The 19,615-nt window shown below is 38.2% G+C and overlaps 1 protein-coding gene across 2 annotated transcripts in view; it reads left to right on the top strand.

The window, feature by feature from the left end:
* Positions 1–19,615, top strand: part of CTNNA1 (catenin alpha 1) — a 210,673-nt gene that overhangs the window by 30,014 nt on the left and 161,044 nt on the right. For both annotated transcript variants that reach the window (XM_004696649.4, XM_045284982.1), the window contains exons 2-3: positions 5,845–5,951; positions 8,080–8,275. In XM_004696649.4, coding sequence (XP_004696706.1) covers positions 5,847–5,951; positions 8,080–8,275 — 301 coding nt within the window. In that variant the 5' untranslated portion in view covers positions 5,845–5,846. The remainder of the gene's footprint in view (positions 1–5,844; positions 5,952–8,079; positions 8,276–19,615) is intronic.

Raw genomic sequence — 19,615 nt, 5'->3', positions numbered from 1 at the left:
ATACATAGTTCTTACAAATACTGTAATCAATAGCCTGTGAAATGACTTAAGGGATGTACTCTACAGGTGGGTTGCCGTCTTTTTCCTCTGAAGGAGCGGGTGTAGGCAGTGGGTGCTGTTACGCAAAAACCGTGATAGAGTGAAGCCGTGGAAGTCGAAGCGCGAAGTGGCGAGGGTTCACTGTACTTTGCCATTTTAACAGAATTTAAATGTTTGATGCTGATTTCTGTAGAATATCTGTCCCCCCTCCTCTCTTTACACGTTACACATTCACACACATGCATGCACATACACACTTTTTTAATTAACCATATGGAGGTAATTTCCAGGCAACATGTAACAAGGAACATAACCACAATATGATGATGATAATTAGGAAATTTATCATGGACACTTGTAAATACAATATAGTTTAATACAGATAAAATATCAGTGGTGACAATATTTAAATTTTAACACTTGACTTAAATTTTTTCTCTCCCAATTTCAGTACAGGATCACTCACTGAATTCAGTTGTCATGTCTGTTTAGCCTCATTTAATTTTGAAGAGCTTCTCAGTTTTTGTTTTTCCTGTCCTTGACATTTTTGAAGGTTATAGGCCCAGTTATTTTGTAGATTATCCCTCACATGGAGGTTATCTGATGTTTCCTATTGACTAGATTGAGGTCATGTTCGTTTGGCAGGAAATACCACAGAAGTGGCATATCCTTTTTAATGCGTCACTTGAGAGGCACATGATATCATTGTTTACTATTACAGGAGGTCATTAATTTTGATCACTTAGTTAAGGTGGTGTCTACTAAGTTTATTCTGTGTAATGTTAACTAATTCTCCTCTTTGCCATCAACAAATACTCTATTGGGAATTACTGAGTCTGTAAATATTTGGTACCTCCAGTTTATACTCACTAATTTAACATTCTTTGTTCATTCTTGCCTGAATCAGTTGTGATTATAGTTTATAAATGATAACTAAAACAAAACAAAACCCAACAAAACACATTTACGTGTTGGTTTTCTATTGTAAGAAAGAACTTTTAATTCTCCTATATTATCCCGGACCCATGGATTCCTATTTTTAGTCAATGGCTCATAATGTATTTTATCTAATTTAATCTTCCTCTGAATATAGTTGGTGGTACTTTTATAGATGAAGCAATAGGTTCAAAGTGGTTAAGTGATGATCAAGCATGCTTTTTGATTCTGTTGCCCACCCTCCCCTACATGTAAAAAAAATAATTTTATTGGGGGTTCGTACAAGTCTTATCACAATCTATACATTCATTGTGTCAAGCACATTTGTACCTTTGTTGCCATCATCATTCTCAAAACATTTGCTTTCTACTTGAGCCCTTCGTATCAGCTCCTCATTTTTTTCCTCACCCTTCCTTATCCTTGATAATTTATAAATTATTATTTTTTCATGTGTTACACTCTCCGATGTCTCCTTCACCTACTTTTCTGTTGTCCATCCCCCAGGGAGGGGGGTTATATGTAGATCATTGTGATCGGTTCACCCTTTCTCCCCCACCTTCCCCTTCCCCTCAACCTCCTGGTATGACTACTCTCATTATTGGTCCTGAGGGTTTTATCTGTCCTGGATTCCCTGTGTTGTGAGCTCTTATGTGTACCTATGTACATCCTCTGGTCTAGCCAGATTTGTAAGGCAGAATTGAGATCATGATAGTGGGGAGGAGGAAGCATTAAAGAACTAGAGGAAAGTTGTATGTTTCATTAGTGCTATAATACACCCTGACTGGCTCATCTCCTCCCCACGACCCTTGGGGATGTCCAGTTGCCTACAGAAGGGCGTTGGGTCTCCGCTCTGCACTCCCTCCCTCTCTTTCACAATGATAAGATTTTTTTGTTCTTTGATTCCTGATACCTGATCCTATTGACACTTCCTGATCACATAGGCTGGTGTGCTTCTTCCATGTGGGCTTTGTTGCTTCTCAGCTAGATGGCCGCTGGTTTATCTTCCAGATATGGTAACTTTTGATAGCTGGGCACCATCAGCTTTCTTCACCACATTTGCTTATGTACCCGCTTTGTCTTCAGCAATCGTGTTGGGAAGGTGAGCCTCATGGAATGCCAGTTTAATAGAACAAAGTGTTCTTACATTGAGGGAGTACTTGAGTAGAGGCCCAATGTCCTTCTGCTACCTTAATACTACACCTATAAATACATGCACAGATCTGTTTCCCCATCGTCATATATAAATATATTTACAAATCTACACCCCTGTATTTAGACCTCTATAAATGTCCTTTGCCTCCTAGTTCTTTACTCTATTTACTTACATCTTATATGTTTAAAGATCCTATTTTTTATTACAACAATAATGGTTTTAAGAACTTGCAAAAAAACCCCAAAATAAACAAACAAACAAAAAAGAACTCGCAATTTTGCTTTTGCAGAACCTGCATGGATCAAGAGGCAGTTGTGTTAGTAGAACAGGGGAATATTGTGTGGTTTAGAATCAGGAAAGGTGTGTGTCAGAGTTGTATCTTCTCTCTTTACTTGATTTATGCTGACCAAATAATCAGAAAAACTGGATTATATGAAGAAGAATATGGCACTAGGATTGGAGGAAGACTTAGCAAGAACCTGCAGTATTCAAATGATATAATCTTGCTTGCTGAAAGTGAGGAAGACTTGAAACATTTGCTGATGAAGATCAAGGATTGCAGCCTTCAGTAAGTATTACAATTCAATCTGAAGAAGACCAAAATAATCACAATGGGACCATTAGGTAACATCATGATAAATGGAGAAAAGATTGAACTTGTCAAGTATTTTGTCTTGCTTGCCACAATCAATGCACATGGAAGCAGTAGTCAAGATATCAAATGATGCATTGCATTGGGTAAATCTACTGCACAGCCTTCTTTAAAGTGCTGAAAAGCAAGGATGTTACTTTAAGGACTAAGGTGCACCTGACCCAAGCTATGGCATTTTCAATTGCCTCATACACGTGTGAAAGGTGGAAATTGAATAAGGAAAGCTGAAGAAGAATCAATGCATTTGAACTATGGTGCTGGTGAAGAATATGGAAAGTACCACAGAGTGCCAAGAGAATAAAGAAATCTGTCTTGGAAGACGTGTGACCAGAATGCTCCGTAGAGGCAAGGATGATAAGACTTGGTTTCATGTACTCTAGCCATGTTATCAAGGCCATTTCCTGGGAAAGGACACCGCTCTTGGTAAAATGGAGGAGCGAGGAAATACAGGAAGACTCTGTGACAAAGGGCTCAAACATAAGTATAATTGTAAGGATAGCACAGGACTGAGTGGTATTTTGTCATTATGAATGGAAACTGACTGGACAACCCTAACAATCAGAACTTATATAATTTAAAATATTAGAAAATGCAGGTAAGCAAAAGAAGAGTGAAAACTTCTCAATCTCCAACCCTTAGAGGTAATGTCACTTTTAAAGTTTTGGTGTATGTATCCAATTACTTTATTTCTCCCATATAGTTCTATTTCATATTGTTAAGCTCCTTTCCATTTTTGTAGTATTTTGAACATTTCCCACACACTTCTACAACATTTTCTGTTTTTAAATGAGAAATTTTAGTTATACAAAGATGTTGAAAGAATACTCACTCATATGTCCTCTACTTACATTAAACATATAATATTTAATAATTTATTTGGGCTTGCTGTGCATATGTATATTTGTGTTTCTGTATGTGTATATATGAGTGCATAAACTTTTGCTAAACCATTAGAAAGCTGTAAACATCTTGAAATTTCACCCTTAAATATTTTATTTATTTATTTATTTATTTTTCGCCCTTAAATATTTTAGCATGCATTTCCCCCAAAGTAATTTTCTACCTATTATTACACCTGAGAAATTGAAGTTATTCCATATTATTATCTAATAATAAATATTAAAAATTCACCAAATTCCTATAAATGTATTAATGCCTATTTGTTTAAAACCAGGACTCAAAGAAGGTTTATATATAGTTCATCAGATTCCTACATTTTCGAGTCTTTTAGTCTAGAGTAGTCCTTCATGTCTGTGTTAGACAGGGTTCTCTAGAGAAACAAAACCAGAATACTAATACTTTCATATATATTTATACAGATAGATATATAACATAAGAAATAAACAGTTAATTATAAAGCAGTACAAATGGCCCAGTGCAACTCACTCCCATGAGACAATTTTGTGAGACACTGGCAGTCCTTCAAATCTTGAGGGCCCCCGGGTAGTCCTCTGTAGAGCAATTCAGCCTATCCGCGCACAGGCAGCAAGACAGGTCACCAACAGTCAGACAGATGACAGAGTCTGACAGTCCCCAGCTCAAGAGATGTAAATTCCAGTGGTGTGGTGAACCAGGTCTTGAAGGAACCTCAAATTACAGTGACACAGTCCACAGGTTAGGTGTCCCACAGGTAGTGTAGCTTGCAAATTGAGGCACAGAACAAGCAGGCAGCCACACACTGGTTCGATGATCAAAAAGCAGGAGACAAGAAAGGCGAGGCTCACCGAACCATTTATCTCTCAGCCCTTCACTTAATCCCACATGTGTTTATCGGCCAGGTTGGCACAATAAACTTAACTACCTCACTGTCATATGGGGTCACTATGAGTTGGAATTGACTTGGTGACAATGAGTTGAGGTGACAGGCAATTACAGTTACTATTCTTTTTGATAATCAAATTATTCTAAGTTTGGACACGGGGAACCCTTGGTGCCTGTGTTGTTTTGATGGATAAATCTTTATACCCTCTCTTACTTTCTACATTATAAGATGACTTAGACCTGCTATTAACAACCCCCCACCCCCACTTTTCAAGCCTTGGGTCCTTTTAATGGAAAGTGGAATTTAATAGAAATGAAGATCTGAGCACTGACAGCATAATGTTTAGGTGGTTGTTGAGGGTGGGGTAACATATAGTTTTTATTTGTGTGGTTGCTTCAGAAATTATTCATTTATCTGTTAGTTATTAAAAATTAGAAGGTACCTACATTTCTCTGTACACATCATTGTGTGTCCCATGGTTTGCATGGAACTTAATTAAATTACTGTCTTAGAATAAAATTCTCCACCTAGAATTATTGGGTTTTAGGAAGTGGATCCTTTTAATATTTAACTCTCTATCAATAGTTTGTCTTCTGGAAAATTTATATTAGCGTTTATCTCAACTATATACCTCTGCCACTGCCTCTCTCCCCAATTATGAAGGTGCTGTTTTTTAAAAAAACCCACTGGTATTTTCCTTGCCTCCCCCACCTCCACCCCCTTAAGCCCTCTGTTCAATGGGAGAGTACTTTGACACTGATAATGGTAATATTTGACAAAGTGAGACTTGAAATATCTTCCAGCTATGAGCGGATAATAGCTAGTGGCTAAGAGGTCAGCAGACTTAAGCTTTTTGGTTTAATAGAGTAAGACAAGATGTTCTCTGAGAATTCGTCAGAAAATGAAGCGAGGTGTACTTTTAGATAGTACTGTACTAAAAATGCCATGGAGTAAAAGAATCAGCATCTTTTGACTAAATTCATTTCTGAGGACATTTCTTTTAAAAGTGTCTTCATTCACTTTAGGTTTTCATCTTGCTTCTAAAGTAGAGTGAGAAAACAAAAGGTATACATGTCTTGGTGCCAGAGGGGGAAAGCCCTTATGTGTTTGGGAATGCTGGTATTTTAAACTAGAAATCTCAAGTATAAGAAGTGTTAACTGACTACTCACATGTGAAGTATCCTAAGACTTTTTCTCTCTAAATCTTGTGGTTGATGTAGCTTTGATGTTTTAAAAGTCCTTAGGCAGAATATTGGTTATGTTTGATGCTTGCCTAACTTGCGTGTTTTGCTCTACTTTCAGAAATGACTGCTGTCCATGCAGGCAATATAAACTTCAAATGGGACCCCAAAAGTCTAGAGATCAGAACTCTAGCAGTTGAAAGACTGTTGGAGCCTCTTGTTACACAGGTAAGAATCCGTAAACACAAATATATGCTGTAATATACAGGGGTTCCTTAGGTTCCTTAGCATTGGAAAATGGATCAAACCTGATAGAAAAAAGTAACTTGATAGAGAACAAGTAGGTTAAGTGTTGTGGATAGTACATAGGTGATGTTTCAGTGTGTTTTGACTCCTCTCATAATTCATTATCAATACATAGATTCATTGAGCCATTTAAGTAATGCAGCCTATTGCCGTTACCTTCAGTTGTATTGTCAGTAATAGGGTTTAGTAGTATGTAGTGCACCTTTCCAGATGTTAGAACTTTGAAGATAAACCCATTCTTTCCTTGGAACGGAAACCCAGGAAAGATGGGGAGATAGGACCTTTTCTGCCAAGCCACCTCTTGATGCAAAGCACACTTCTCATTATGTAAACCAAAAAGAAACCAAACTCACTGCCATCTGTCAACTCTGACTCATAATGACCCTAAAGGACAGGATAAAACTGCCTCTGTGTGTTTCTGAGGCTGTAAATCATTAGGAGATTAGAAAGCGTCTTTGGAGCAGCTGGTGGCTTTGAACTGCTGGCCTTGCAATTTCACAGCCCAGTTCCTAATCCACTCTGGTACCTGGGTTGCTTTTCATCATATTGAAAAAGGCCTTCAAACTCACTGCCATTGAGTCGGTGCCAACTCATAGGGACTGTATAGGACTGGGTAGACTGTCTGTTGTTTTCCTTTACTGTAACTCTTAAGGAGTAAAGAGTCATTCCCTTGGAGCGACTATGGTTTAGAACTGCTGACCTTGCAGTTAACATCCCAACTTGTAACCACTATGCCACCAGGGTTCCTCTATTAATAACTAGCTACTGTATATACTCAAGTATAAGCTGACTCGAATATCAGCCGAGGCACCTAATTTTACCACAGAAACTGCATAAAAAAATGTCTGAAAAGCTTGGGTTATACACAAGCATATGTGGTATATACTTTTAAGTGTTTGAAACTGCTTACTAGTGCTTACTAGTGTGCCTTAAAAACAATCAACTCTCTTCCCCAAACAAAACTACCCAAAAAATCCAACTTGTAAATAAAAGTAGTATTTTATTGTATATATGTAGAGTTGTGAGGCAAGAATCCAGCTCACCCTCTATAGTCCCCATCAGCTCTTTTGTTAGGCAGATTTACACTATACAACAAATCCTTTTTTTTTTTTTTAATACAGCAAATCTTTAACCATCATCCTGCAGATTGTTCACCATTAGATGTATCATCACAGTGGACTTCTTTGGACAAATCATCTTAAGGGCCTTTATTATATAAATGTTGAAGAGTCGCATTTAAAATAGGAGAAAAATGTAGAACAAAATTCAAATATAACAAAAAGATAAGACTTTCTAGGCTAATAGATACTGGAAACACCTCCTTTGCATGTTTAACCTTGTTAAACTGGAAATGCAGCTACTCTTGGAGGCCATCTTTCAGCCAAACAGTAGATTGACCTATAAAATAAACAGTAACATCCTTGAGGGATGGACTGAGACCAAAAGGGTCTGCATTTGCCCAAAAGCAAAGATGAGAAGGCAAGTTGGGGCAGGGACGCTAGAAGGAGGCGAAACAAGAATGCAGACTAGAGATGGGAAGAGATGGGTAGCAACCAAGGTCATAGATCAAATTATGTATAAATTGTTGAATGGGAAACTAATTTGTTGCATAAATTTTCGCCTAAAATTAAAAGAAAAAAATAAAGACCTCAAAGATTAAGCAAGTTCATTGTGAACACCTTTCTGGAACTTTTTTGTGACATATAGTAGAGAAGATATATCGAAATGGTCAGTCATCATTTTATTACCTCATTATCCATAATTTGTAAAACCAAGCAAAAAACCTGTTAATACTTGAGGAACTAAAACGTTTATTATATTCCTTATCTTACACATTGAAGTAGTTAAATTATTTAGCAAATTAAATATACTGTCAGTACTGTATATCTTAAACGCAGTTGTGTATTATTTGTTAATACACATATCAAAGTGTGATGTTTATTTCCTTGTGAGTAGCTTATTACTATCTATAAAGATGTTAGGCTTTGTGTATTCATTTTAATTGACTGCAGCTTAATATTTTTAAATTAAAATTTTTTTGTGTGAAAAGGTTACAACCCTGGTAAACACCAATAGTAAAGGGCCTTCTAATAAGAAGAGAGGACGTTCTAAGAAAGCTCATGTTTTGGCTGCATCTGTTGAACAAGCAACTGAGAATTTCTTGGAGAAAGGTGATAAAATTGCAAAGGAGAGTCAGTTTCTCAAGGAGGAGCTTGTGGCTGCTGTAGAAGATGTTCGTAAACAAGGTATGTCAGTATACTTTTTATATAGAGAGAGGCAGGACTTTGTAGAAAATCAGTCATTGATGGGAACTTTGTGGTTAATATTCTCATTCTTATGCTTACTAGTCATTAAGCGACTCCTAATCAGCTATTTGAAACTTAACTTTTACTGGCTCATATCTTATTTTTTATGTTTGGAATGAATTTGTATGTTATTAAAGACTCCCAAGTTGACTTCGGTTTTACTTTCCCACCTTTTTTAGCCACTCAGACCAATGTTTAGATCTGAGGGGTAAGGAATCTGGAGGGTTTGGCTCACATTTTAATTGCTTGTGGAGGAACAGCTTTCTGGAGAAGTTGAACTCACATCCTCTTGGGTGTTTTAGGTAATAGTTAAACCTTAGAAATGTTGTAACACGATTAGCAAAATATAGTTCAAGAGCTTACTTTCCATCCTTTGTGGCATCGCCTTTTAGTTCATAATAAATTTTTGGAGATGATAACATGGAAAAATGCCTAGACCATCTGAGGTCTTAAAGGCTTGAAGACAAACAAGCGGCCATCTAGCTGAGAAGTAACAAAGCCCACATGGAAGAAGCACACCAGCCTGTGTGATCATAAGGTGTCAATGGGATTCAGGTATCAGGCATCAAAGAACAAAAAAAATCATATCATTGTGAATGAGGGGGAGGGCAGAGTGGAGACCCAAAGCCCATCTATAGACAATTGGACATCCCCTTACAGAAGGGTCACAAGGAAGAGACAAGCCAGTCAGGGTGCAGTTAGCAATGATGAAACATACAACTTTCCTCTCGTTCTTTAATGCTTTCTCCCACCCACTATCATGACCCCAACCTGGCTTGCCTAGAGCATGTACACAGGTACAGATAAGAGCTGGAAACACAGGGAATCCAGGACAGATAAACCCCTCAGGACTAATAATGAGAGCAGCAAAACGGGAAGGCCGGGGGAGAAAGGGGAGAACTGATCACAATGATCTACATGTAATCACCTCCCAGGGGGGCAGACATAAGAAAAGTGGGTGAAGGGGACACATCAGTCAGTGTAAAACATGTAAAAATAATAATTTATAAATTACCAAGGGTTAATGAGGGAGGGAAGGTGGGTGAGGAAAGGGGAAAAAATGAGGAGCTGATACCAAGGGCTCAAGTAGGAAGAAAATATCTTGAAAATGATGATGGCAACAAATGTGCTTGGCACAATGGATGGATGTATGGATTGTAAGAGCTGCATGAGCCCCCAATAAAATGATTAAAAAAAAAAAAAGGCTAGACATTTTGAAAATGCCACATTAATTGTCCCAGCCTATCAAACTGGTTTGTTAAGTCTGCTGTGCACATTTTTACTGGTTTGAATTTGAAATAAATCTGAGTTTACAGGAATCCTTGTTTTCTGAAACCCTGAATTAATAGTAAAATAATAACCCATAGCTTATCAGTGGTTTCTGTAAGAAAAGCCATAACTATAATGTTCCATTTGTGGGGTTAAGGAGGGTCTCCCACAAATCATCACAGATCCGGTAGGCGCAATTGTACAGCGATAATAAGTAAAGATTATAGCAAAGTCATAGAGAGCATGAGAGGTAGTGGAAAGATTGGAATAAAGGATTCAGACACAATTTATGGTAGCATGCTCACCTCAGCCCCGTTTGGTGGTCCTTGTGGGGAGAGCCCGGCCATGAGAGCAGGAGTGCCCCTGGGCCTGAGGACAGGGGGGAGCCTCAACTTTATTGCTAAGCAAGGGTTCTATCTCATTTAGGGGGACATCATTACAGGTAACCACACGTCACAGGAAGGCGAAGTACAATACACATATACATCATAGGAAGGGGATGTATGATAGGCATATGTGTGACAAGGAAGGGGATGAGTTAGGGGTGTGCCCATAGGAAAGCGAAGGTCTAGGGGTATACATGTGACAAGATGGGCAGACCCTAGATTCATGATGGCAGCCTAATCTTGGTCATCCTTGGGCGGGTTTGACCTCTCTGGTGTCTCCTCTAAGGAAGCAGACAACTACTATCCTTATCAGAGGGGAGTGGGCCCTACTTGTTGTAGGATAAACAGTGGTGTCTGCTTGGTTTAGATGGCTGATAGCTCTTAGGGAGAATGACCCCTAATCTACTTCTGATGACCTCTAAGTGTATAGTCATTTGCAAGCAGCTAAGTTTGGCATATATTTGGGGGAGACAGCTTGAGAGAAATCCTTCTGTTTCCCATACATAGCTTACCAGTGGTTTCTATAAGAAAAATTATAACTATAACGTTCCATATTATATGAATTTGATATATATTATGGTCCCTGGAGAAGGACATCATGCTTGGTAAAATAGAGGGACAGCAAAAAAGAGGAAGACTGAAAGATATTCTTGAGAATGGCGGGGGGGTCGGAGCAGAGACCCAAAACACATCTGTAGACAATGAGACATCCCTTCACAGAAGGATCACAAGGAAGGGGTGAATCAACCAGGGTGAAGTATAGCACCAATGAAACACAGTATTCCTCTGGATTCTTGAGGCTTTCTTCCCCCCCCACCCCCCACCCTGCTCCACCCCCCGGCCAAAATCAAGACACCAATCCTGCCTTTTACTGCGGGCAAGGCTGAGCCATGTGCTCAGGATACATGGAATCCAGGTCAGATAACCCCCTCAGGAACAGAAGTGGGAATAGCGATACCAGGAAGGTAGGGAGAAGGTGGGGAGAGAAGGGGGCAAGAAACTTCCAGGGAAGGGAGACAGTGGTTGGTGTAAGATGAGAAAAAAATAATTTATAATTCATCACGGGTTCACGAGGGGGTGGATAGTGGAGGAGGGAGGGGAAAAAGGATGAGCTGATACAAGGACTCAAGTAGAAAGAAAATGTTTTGAAAACGATGATGGCAACATATGTACAAAATGCTTGATACAATTGATGTATGGATTGTTATAAGAGCTGTAAGAGCCCCCAATAAAATAATCTTAAAAAAAATGTTGATGAGATGGATTGACACAGTGGCTTCAATATTGGACTCAAACATAATATCAATTGTGAGTATGGTGCAAGACTGGGCAGTATTTTTCTCTGTTGTACATCAGGACCCTTTAAGTCGTAATGGACTTCATGGTACCTAACAACATCAACAACAACAACAACAACAACAACAAATTTCAAGTATGAAAACCTGTTTCTATTGAATCAATTCTGATTCGTGGCACCCTTTGCACATCGTACTAGACCTGTATTCTATAAGGTTTTTAAAGACTTTCTTTTTCCCTTCCTGAAATAGATCACTAAGTCTTCTAAGACCCATCAAGTGGTCTTGGTACTCTATAAACATTTTGTTAGCATCTGAGCATGTAAATGGTGTACATCATCCAGGGACTCCACCATATGAAAAATAGACTTTAAATGTGGGAGATACATTTCTTGAAACTTTCAACTAGGCGCTAGAGTTCTGGTTCAGCAGGAGAACTCCCAAGAAGGATGTAGGTTATTGTATGGTAGTAGGACCATTGGAAATTGTATTGTAGTAGGACCATTGGAAATCCACCAAGATGAATTGAGTTCTTACTCTGCTGTGCTTTGCTGGGCTCTGGAAAGTTCATTGGTTCTCTGGTGACTGACCACAAAGCATAGTCCAGTAGAGTCTTATGTAATATTCTTCCCTGTGAGAGTATGGGCATGCTGTGAACTAAAAACCTTATAATTATTTCTCTTAATTTTCAGGCTGAATATAAATATTTTTAATGTTGCAAATGATGAACTTACTTAAGTTACATAATTCTCGCTAGGGAGATTTTGAATAAGTTATGTTTTAAAGTTTAATTATTTCAGGACAAGTTTTAAGCTTCATGTTATGGAAAACAGGATGGTAGCTCTGCTGTTTTTTTGTGGGAAAGCTCTAAAAGTTTGTATCTTACGATGAAACTCAAAATATATAAAAGGTTATTTATGTAAAATCCACATATACTTTCAAATTAGGTTGCTATTAAAGAGTTGTATATACATCATCAGAATCAGTTCTAGTACTTTCTCCACCATCTTGTAGAAACTCATAATAAATCCTAACAGATACATGGCCAAATGTTCTCACAGATATTTGTTTTGAAAATATACTTAATTATTAAAGGTTACTTTCATTCTATACATAGCACCCGCTTCTGGAGTATTTCTGATGCATATTTGTAGCAATCATGGTACATACATTCGCATATCTTTTACAAAACCCCAGAATTTTAAAATGTGTATATAAATTTGTTTCCTTGCTATTTTGCTTTATATCTGATAAAATCTTTCATGTGACTCCGAATCATGACTACTTGTCTCTCCAGGTCCAACTCTGCAAGTAATTACGATCATGATCTATTCACCATAATTTGTCTTCTTTCTGGAGAGAGAGAAAAGGCAAAACCAAAATATAATGACCACCTATTATTAGCACATCAGATAAGAAAATGCCTTCCTTTTTTCCCCTCTTGATTTTTCTTTCTATTTCTGTTGTTTTTATGGTAGGGAGAATGGAGATGAAACTTCCCTTGTCAAAAATAGAACAAAATTCTTATTTATTAGATCCATATTTACTATTCAACTCTTACTATGTATGTTGTTGAAGGTGTTTATTCATCATTTGAAGCCCTGTAGCAGTGTTAAAATATGCCCCCAAATCAGGAGGGGATAAGAAGAGGAAAAAAAGTGTGTGTGTATGTGTGTGTGTGTGTATGTAAATATATAAGTGTTCTAAAATTGATGGTGAGGACAGTGTAGCTTTTTTTCTGGTCGTGTTTGACCAATCAAATTTTATCTGAGAGGTGAGGTGGGTAAACAGTATTGGGGTAGGAGGAAAGAAAAAAATATAATGACATGTATTTGTTTATGTATATATGGAGTAAACCCCCCCAAAACTGGAAACTCCCCCCCCCCAAAGCTATGTACTCTATAGACTCAAGTGTAAGCTGACCTGAATACCAACTGAGGCACCTAATTTCACCTCAAAAGCTGCTCAAAAAATGTGCTGGAAAACTCAGCTTATACATGAGTGTATACAGTATTAAATTTTTTTTTTTTTAACAAAACAACCTTAACACCTTCAAAGTACTCCATTACTCCTATCTATTTGTCAAATCTTCAATTCCATTCTTGGAAACATTTTTCAAACTCCTCCCTCATTTTTTTCTTCACCTCTTCTACTTCCTCAAGTCACTGTCCTTTCATGTCCCTCTTCATTTGTAGAAACAAAAAGAAGTCCACGGAGCGAGATCAGCTGAGTAAGGAGCATGGGAAAGAGTAGCATGCTGTTTTTTGCCAAAAACTGGCACTCTGAAATGACTGCTTGAGCAGGTGGATTGTCGTGGTGGTAAAACCTGTCCCCCGTCTGCCACAAATCTGGCCTTTTTTGTCACACACTGCTAAGCAATCTGTTCAGAATCTCTTAAGTAGAAAGCTTGATTAATAGTCTGACCTGGTGATATAAGCTTACGAGCCAGAGGTTTGCCATCAGTCAACATGGACACCTTTTTTGAAATGAAAAAACCACTCGTACACTTGTGTTTTTTTCAGAGCACTGTCCTTGTAATTTGTGTTCAGCACAGTTTCTGCAGCATTATTCCCGAGCAGGAAACAAAATTTTACAGCTACACCCTGTCCTCTTAAAATAGCCATCACAAAAACAGGGTTCTAGCAAAACTTTAGTGAAAAAATTCACTGTGACCAGAGAACCTTCCCAAGAGATGCCCCTGGGTGCACTAACTCAGAGTGAGTTGCTTGATACTTGCCTAGCGGGAAAAATGTGTACTTTTCTGTTTTTTGTTTGTGGGGGTAGGAGTGGGTGTGTACCTCCTCGTGTATGTTAATACAACAAAGAAGCATATGGAGTTTGGGCCTCTACTTAAATCTTACCTCATTTCAGGAATGGTTCTGTTAATGCAGCATTGTATGATACTCACCTTCCTAACAGGTTTGCTGAAGACAATATGTGTGCATAAGCAAATATGAAGAAAGCTGATATAGTCTAAGCCTTAGAAGGTCTTAAAGGTTTATAGTTAAACAGACGTCCATCTACCAGGGAAGCAACAAAGCCCAAATGGAAGAAGCACACCAGCCTATGTGATCATGTGGTATCCATGGGAAGAGGTATCACAAGTTCAAAAACAAGCAGCCAAATCAATGTGAAGGGGCGTTGATATAGTGGAGACCCAAAACCCACTTGTAAGATAATTGGGCAGTCCCTCTCAGAAGGGTCACATAAAGAGATGATAAATCCAGGGTGTGTATAGCATTGATGAACCACATAACTGTCTTATAGTTTTTAAAGATTTTCTATTATAGTTTTTGTTTTACTATGTTAGTCATGTTAGATCTGTGTATGTTCATTTGTAGGTTTAAGATCGTTAGGTACATGAAAGCCAAGATAGATAACCCTTCAGAAACAGTAACAGGAGTAATGGTTTCCTGACGGTACAGGATGATGGAGTGGGTGGGATGGGGGAGATGGGAATAGGGAGCTGATAGCATTGATGACTGTAAAACCCCACTCGATGGATAGAACAACAAAATTGTATGTGAATGGATATATTATAGGGGGGAAAATAGTAAGGGTTCCTAGGGGCATGGTGGGGGAGGGAGGGAAAGAGGAGCTGATATCAAGGAGTTCAAGAACAAAGAAAATGTTTTGACTTATTGCACAACAGTACTTGATGTGATTGAACTATGGAATGTTATGATATCTATAAGAGCTCCCAATAAAATGATTAAATAATTTTTAAAAAAGCCCCCAAATTCTGGCAACCTGCATTTAAAAGGTAGAGCCCAATTTTTTCCTGGGTTGGGCTTGGTGATTGTTTTCAATAAATAGAATGTGATGGAAGTGAAACTGTTAACTGTAATACTAAAAGGGACAGATCGTTACAAGGGGATAATGTCTACCCCGCCTCCTTTTGGGTTCTGGGAGCTAGCTACATTCAGGAAGTGCATCTGGGAATCAGATCCTCCAGCTCTCGTCAAGTGTTCAAATGACCGTGTCCCAACCAGCACAGAATTCAGAAAGATCAGAAATCCCTTCAAGATAATACATACTTGTTTAAAGCCTTCATGTTAAAATATTTTTTTCCTCTTCTAGCTACCTAGTTTTTGTATGGTTAAAACTAAATAATTTAGCAAAAGCACTTTTTTTTCTCAGACCCTACTTCAGTATTTGAGTACTTGTGCAGAACTCTGACCCTATTACTGTGAATTTTATTGGTATATAAAAAATATAACTGAGATACAGGATAATTATAATTTACTCAGAGTTTTGTTGCTGATTGACTATAAAGAAGTTGAGTTAAAGTTATTTGCATTTCAAATCTATTGCTTAACGATGGGGCCACTTACTTGCTAAATTAGAATGCATAAGAAAATTTTCTTACTTTGAATTAGTTTTGACTACTTTTTCGGTAAGAGGCCAGATAGTAAACATTTCAGACTTCACTGGCCATGAAGTTTTTGTAGAAACAATAGTAACTTGCAAATGATTGAAGCAAGGTGGGCAGGCCAAAGTTTGCTGATTCCTGATCTAGGGTTTTCCCCAGGCTGTTTCAAGGTAGGAGCTCGCTATTTTCAAAGAAGTATGTTTGTATGTATTTATAATGCTTTTCAGCTAAAGATGACTTCATGCCTTTGTGTTTGTATTGCTTTACTGTGCTTTTTTGTGCAGTCATAAATAACTGAAAGTTGAAGGACACACACACAGTATTTTTATTAGTCCTAGATTATATGAAACACAAACCTTTATAAGTACACTAAAATTCACCATAATAATGGTGTCATACATGTAAGCCACAGTGTCCTCTTACCTTACGCTTAGTGAAACAGCCAGCAGAGCCTCCTGTGGTGGGTGATAGCCAAAAGCCAATTGCATGGCTACAAAATCCTTGGGCTAGAGGGATTTCATTTTACAACTTAAAATAATTGTTTGCATATTACAGCTTAAGATAATTTTCTTATATGGGCTGAGGCATACACATGCTCTCTAAATTGAAAAAGAAAAACAACCAAAAACCCCCACAGCAACCACTCACTGCCATTGAGCCGATGCTGACTCATAGCAGCTCCGAAGGACAGGGTAAAACTGACCCTGTGAGTTTCTGAGACACTAACTCTCTACAGGTATAGAAATCATTCATATTTCTCCCTTGTGGAGAAGCTGATGACTTTGAACTTCTGACCTTGTGGATTTTGCCGCCCACCCAACACATAACCAGTACTTCACCAGGGCTCATAGATGTGCTCCTTTCTCTTAGGAACCCTGACTCCATTTCCCCCCAACCCAATTAGACCATTCTCAATTTGTAAAACATGGTTATGTTCACCTCTACCTTCTAGAGGTCCTAGTCTGGTAACCATTCTCTCTGGCATCCCCCATGATGCCTGGTTCACCATACATACATAAATGCTTGAATAAAAGAATTGTCTCTTCAAGGAACATGTGAGAAGTCTTTGATTAAAATTAAAAATATTTTTTTTCTCTCCAGTGACAAATGCAAATGTAAGGCTAAAGGTGGAGAATCTTACATTTCTTTTTTGATAGCTATTCATGTACCATAACATTCATCCTTTTAAAACATAGTTTGGTGGTTTTTAGAACAGTCACAGAATGGTGCAGCCATCACTGCTATTTAATTCCAGAATACCTTCATTACCCTTGGGGAGGGGTAAAAAGACACCCATCTCATTAGCAGTTACTTGATACATACATATATTTTGGCAGTACATAGTAAATTGTAGTTGCTGCTTTTGGTGTATAAATGTATGCACTCTTGACTGGGATCAGGCTAGAAAAAGAGGGTGCTTAGCTGGGTAGAGAACATTTGAGGGACAGAGACCTAAGTAAAAGTTGTTTGAAAAAGGAGAGATCTTGAAAACAGAGGCCCAGTGATGATAGTAGAAGAATAGCTTCTACTAGAAAAGAACTTTAAAATCTCTTAAGTCACTTTTCATGTAATGTAGAATTTCTAGAGTCATTGAGGCTTGATAAACCCTAGAAACTATTACCCTGAGATATTCTTTAAACCTTAACCGAAAAATCACCCCCAGAGTAGTCTTTAAATCAAACTATAATGTAGCTTAATTAACAAAGAATGTCTTGAGGATTGTGCTCTTTTTAAAACTATTTGGGATCCAATTGACAACAGCAACTCAAATGATTAGATACGAAACCTAGTGGCCAGTGAGGGGAGGAAGAATTCAGAAAAGGAGGATGAAAATGGTGCATGATTTGAAGAGTATGATCATTGTTACTGAATTGTACAGGTAGAAATTGTTAAGTTGGTGTGTGTCTTGTTGCATATATCCTCAGCTACAACAATAAATACAAACAAAAAGTCTTAGTCACAATTACAGTTGTGGATCAAAGACCAGAATTAGAGGTTTGCTGTTGGTAATGCTGCGCCACTTCTGCTGATGGTCTACTCCGTAAATGGGCTAAGTACTGGGCAGCAATAGATTTCATGGGAAGAAGCTTGTGTTGGAGTAACTAAAGATTGTGGTCATGATAATCATCTCTCTCTCTTTAAAAGGCTTGGTGACATTCAGGCAGTTTTCTAGCACATAATAAAGTGCTTTTCCTGTTTTTGCCCAGAGTTATAATCAGTACAAATAGATGCAATAAATTGATAGCATGAGGCTGCTTGTCAGTAACAGAGAGGAATGGTGGGCAACATTGGAATTATAATACCAAACCAAAACATACTTCCTAAAAGTGTTAGAGCTTTCTTGATAGGTACAAGGTGAAATCCGTCTAGGTAAGAAAAATAGATTATTCAAGGTGTTCAAGGGGAACACAGAAGGCCCCTATGGAAAGAAGAAGGGGTCCTTTTGAAGATTGCTATGAGAAAAATCTAGGAGAGAGGTTGAAGCCAGATGCTCTGGAATTCCAGGTGAAGAAATGAAGAAGACTATTAGGAAGTGACAGAACTGGACGATTAGGGTTGGGACAAGTCTCACTGCTTAGATAGTTCAGGTTCCCACAGAAGTCATTACCTCAGGAAGCAGCTCTTTCCAAGATTGGTTTGTGTTTATTTTTATAGCTATGTTCTTAAATTAAACTGAAATATGCCTTCTTAACTTTATTCCTGTTAAAAGAAGTTCTGCCATCTGGGCCATAGAGAATACGAGGAAAAACCGTGTTTAGGGAGATGAGTTATCTGTGCAGGAAAGGCCAGAAGGAATGGGAGAGAACCTGGAGGCAGGACCATCATACTAGTTGGGGAGTGTGGGAGTGATGGCGGTGAGGCTTGGGGAAGGAATAAGAGAGAGACTGCCATATATTACAGAAATTGGAAAGTGAGAATTGGCCAGCTTCGTGTATGCTAACTGCCAACTTGGCCTGTGCAAATAACCGATCTTTTCAATGGATAAAACTAGGGGATCTGGTATGTGAAAATATGGACCCCTACTGGCATAGGATAAGTGTTGGGCTGATAAGTGAAAATTTAGTAGGTCAAATCTACCAGCAACTGTACGAGAAAGTTGTCTGCTTCCTAAGTATTTGCAGTTTTGGAAACACTCTGGGACACTCTGCCCTAAAGGATGACTGTGGGTCTGAATTGACTCATTGGCGTGGGTTTGGGTTTGAGTCATGTAGGATATGTGTTGAGACTGTGTGTGTTACCAAGAAACCCAGGTATATACTCCTTAGTCTAAAATCATTAGGATTCTGCTGTCTCAGATTTTAGTTAAGTATAAAAAAATTACATAGCAATATTTGTTTCCATTGTTTGTTTATACTAATAAAAAAATCAGTGGACAGGTTTAAAAAATATTTTAACTTACTATTTTGAAATGATTATAGATTCATCGGAAGTTCCAGAGATAATACAGAAGTTTTCCCCAGTGGATACACTTTATATTACAATACAAGATCAAAATCAGGAAATGGACATTGGTACATTGTGTTCAGGGAGCCTTGGTTGTGCAGTATTTAAGCACTGGACAGGTCAAACTCTGCAGGAAAAAGATGTGATTGTCTGTTTTTGTAAAGATTATTGTCTTGGAAACCCCATGGAGCAATTCTGCCCTTTAAGGTTGCCTTGAGTCGGAATTGACTGGATGCCTCACAGAAACGTGTACTTTTGTATTGTTTTACCATACGTACAAATTCGTGTTTGATGTGGTTCTGGGTGGCATAAATGATGAAGAGCTTGGCTGCTAACTGAAAGGTTGGCTGTTTGAAGCTACTTTAGGTGCCTTAGAAAGGAAAAGGCCTGGAGATTTATTTTTATTTATTTATTTAAATCATTTTATTAGGGGCTCATACAACTCTGATCACAATCCATACATACATCAATTGTATAAAGCGCATTTGTACATTCATTGCCCTCATCATTACAC

The sequence above is a fragment of the Echinops telfairi genome, unplaced genomic scaffold (genome assembly GCF_000313985.2).
Source record: "Echinops telfairi isolate 266 unplaced genomic scaffold, ASM31398v2 ScPeMD7_7469;HRSCAF=8507_1, whole genome shotgun sequence".
Lineage (NCBI taxonomy): Eukaryota > Metazoa > Chordata > Mammalia > Afrosoricida > Tenrecidae > Echinops > Echinops telfairi.
The sequence above is the reverse complement of the archived record's forward strand: the minus strand, read 5'-3'. Positions and strand labels throughout refer to the sequence as shown.